A 3223-nucleotide genomic window follows, 5' to 3' on the forward strand; every position below is an offset into this window, starting at 1 on the left:
ACATCACTGACAGCATTATGCTCTTCCAAACCCTTCTAACTGCTCAGAGGTATGTCTGTGTGCTCAGTGATACCCTGAGGAGTTACTGTGCTCATGAGTTGCAGCAAGTCAGCTACAGGCCAAGTGTGGTGACTCAGGTCAGACCTTCAGAGGGCTAGCTGACAATTGCCACCATTTAATCCTTTTGAGCTCACAAACAGAACCACACCATACACACAGTACTGACAGAACCAATGATGTTCTCCCATCACCACTACCCCACCATGATTTATTCTTCAGGGCAAAGAAAGGCAGAGCCCCAGTGTTACCTGAAGCAGATTGTTTTAAGCGCTCTCTCTGCCACAGCTCTGGCCTTCTCGATCTCCGTAGCCTGGAGGTGGAAAGCCATGTACTGTAGCCAGAGGATGGAGCTGTTGGGACTGCTCAGCACCAGGCGGTCAAAGTCATCTGCTGACTGGGGCTGTCGACTGGGATCCATCAGGGCTGCCTCTAATTTGCAGAGCTCCTTCTCCTTCTTCTGCTTCTCTAGCTCCTTCTCCTTCTTTGTTTGTTTCTTCAGCTGAAAGAGGAAAAAAAAAAAAAGGAGAACTAGGGAATAGCAGGCACTTCATGTGGGAATAGGCAGGCTCAGTTATAGCACAGACAGAGCCCAGTATGTCCAAGACTAGGCAGTCTTCACAGGAAGAGATGGGGCCAACTGTTTAAGAGAAGAGGAAAACAGTACACACACTCCACCCCATCACACAGACACACACAGTTCACACCTTCAAGAGCAGCAGTACATGAAATCTCATTTCTTTTAATGAAATAAATTGAGGGACCAAATACTTTGCTAGTCTTGCACCTCAACTGCAGGATTGACACTTCAACCGTCCCTCTCATTCCTCCATCTTTACTCTCCCAGCCAGTGCTCACCACCACCCTGCATTCTGTAAAAATCCAGGATACATGGGGAGACACTGTGCAAGACTGGTGTATGTTACTGGATCACTAGGGTGACTCAGGTCTAAATTAGGAACTGACGGTGTCATAGTTCTCTGCACAAGGTAGTTATACCTTGGGCACCAAAGTATCAGCTATGCAGAACTTTTATAGAGTTGAGTTTTGAGGGACTTGGGTAATCCTGAAAAGCAAACATAAAAGCAATTCATGAGCTTCTTCCTGATTTTGCTGAATTGCTCACACTGGAAAACTCTTATAAAAAATTACAGCATAAAATTTTTTTGTGTGTGTGTTTTTTTAAATAACAGAACTATAATTTGAAAAGGTTTTTCATCTCCACGTTTTCCTGTAAATTTACAGTAACATTCAGAAAAGTAAAATACAGAGCTGATAACAAATTTAAAAAATTACTCTAATGAAAATGTTTGTCTGACACTAAATAATTATTTTTTTAGCAAGCCAACATGAGAAGCCCTATTTTCATGCAGCAATGCTAAAACAGGGTCTTTTCTCCTCTGCTTCAGAGGTATCTGCTGCTAACCATAACGCTCAGAGTAGTTAAGTAAGTTCTGTATTAGCTGTCAGAAATGTTCCCTTGGGTTAAAAGGCTTTGCTATAGAGCAGACAGATACGCAAATACTGAGTCAACACATCACAGCCACCATGTGGTGTCCTCTGTGCAGGCAGCACTAGTACACAGTACCTTTGACTGTGGATCCTCCTCTTCCTCCTCACTCTCTGAGCTCTCTTCCTTCTGATTCAGCACAGGTATATCCACTGCATTCATGTCCTCATCCCAGGTGAAGCCCATGGAAACCTGCAGCCTGGGAGCTTCACCAGGTTTCCTTATCTGCTTGGAAGAACACAGAGAATGCCTTGGGTTTTAATTTGAAGTTTTTACACTGAGATCAGACAACTGCTGTTTGCTTGTGGCTTCTTTATGGCCAGTACTATTGACTTCTCACACCTGCAAACAGTTCATCAGCAAAAACATTAAACTCTAGTCACCTTTACTGTAATTTAAACTCAGTCCGTACTCAAGCCATTTTCAGATGACACAAACACCAGTCTGTGTCATTGCTATCTGCAGTAGTGATACTTACTGTCATCCAAGGCAAAACTAATACATCTCAATAGGGCTGGAAAGTCATTTAGGCTCAGGTTCTCCTCCAGACTTCTCACCTGAGATTTCTTTTTAGCTGCCTCTTCCTCCTGGTCATCATCCTCCTCCTCCCGGTAATATACCTCAATTCCACTGTCACTTTCATCTGCTGGGCAGATCTTCCTCTTTTTCGGCTCAGCCTCCTGCAGCAAAGGGAAATGAGTGCATGGTGGAGGGCAACAACTGGGATGAATCTTAAAAGCAATTCTGATCACAAAGTAGAGATCCCTGACAGCAGAGAGAGGGTGATGCCCTGGCACAGCATTCCCCACTATCCTCTCACATAACAAAGACAACAGAGAATAAACCCATGCTCACCTACACATGGCACATACAATGCCAAGACAAACAGGACCAGCCACATAGGCAACACGATTTGGCTGTTAATTCAGTTAATTCCTACCCAAATGGAATAGTTTCTGATCTTTGCTTATCTCCAATGCAATTTAATCTTTTTTTCCCCACTCTGTATAATTTTTCAGCCTGATCTCAGTGGATCTTTCGAGTCTCTTTAGCATGTCCTGCACAATCACATCCATACCTGCTCACTTTCAGATTTTACTCTTCTCCATTTTGTCTTCAGCTTAAGCTCTTGTCTCTTTTTCCTGTCATCTGCCTCTCTTTTCTCTTGCTCTGCACCATATCGTGGGAGGCCTAGGGACTCAGGCAAGACGCTTGGCATCCCAGTGTCCTCAGGCAGGAGAGAGAGTTCAGTATGTTTTTCTTTTCTATTTACACTGTGGTGCATTGCCAGGAGTAGCAGGAGAGAAGAGAAAAAAAAAATAAAAACCAGAGCATTTACAATGACAGCAAGGATATGAACTTCTTTCAGATCTTCCTGGCTTTTATCGTCCTTCTTTCCATCCTCTCCTCCTCCACTATCCCCCTTCTACTAACTCATGGCCCTTTTAAATAACGTTGGACCTACCTAAGCACCTTGGCAGTGAGCAGCTTTCCTTCAGGCAGGTACTTTTCATATAAGGAGTGTTTCTGTACAAAGTAAGGGGAAACATTCTGGAACAGGATTCGGCCCAGAAGAGAAGTGGACAAGCTGAGAAGAGGAGAAAAACAAAAAATAAGTATCCCAAAGTGGGGGGAAAGAAAAAAAAAAAAAGGGGG

General features: G+C 43.7%; 1 protein-coding gene across 1 annotated transcript in view; it reads right to left on the minus strand.

Moving 5' to 3' along the window:
* PDCD11 (programmed cell death 11) overlaps positions 1-3223 on the minus strand; it is a 27166-nt gene that overhangs the window by 2745 nt on the left and 21198 nt on the right. The window contains 5 exon segments of the mRNA XM_010175394.1: positions 309-559; positions 1646-1792; positions 2125-2247; positions 2646-2841; positions 3033-3155. Coding sequence (XP_010173696.1) covers positions 309-559; positions 1646-1792; positions 2125-2247; positions 2646-2841; positions 3033-3155 — 840 coding nt within the window.

Source organism: Antrostomus carolinensis, unplaced genomic scaffold (genome assembly GCF_000700745.2).
Source record: "Antrostomus carolinensis isolate BGI_N321 unplaced genomic scaffold, ASM70074v2 scaffold32200, whole genome shotgun sequence".
Lineage (NCBI taxonomy): Eukaryota > Metazoa > Chordata > Aves > Caprimulgiformes > Caprimulgidae > Antrostomus > Antrostomus carolinensis.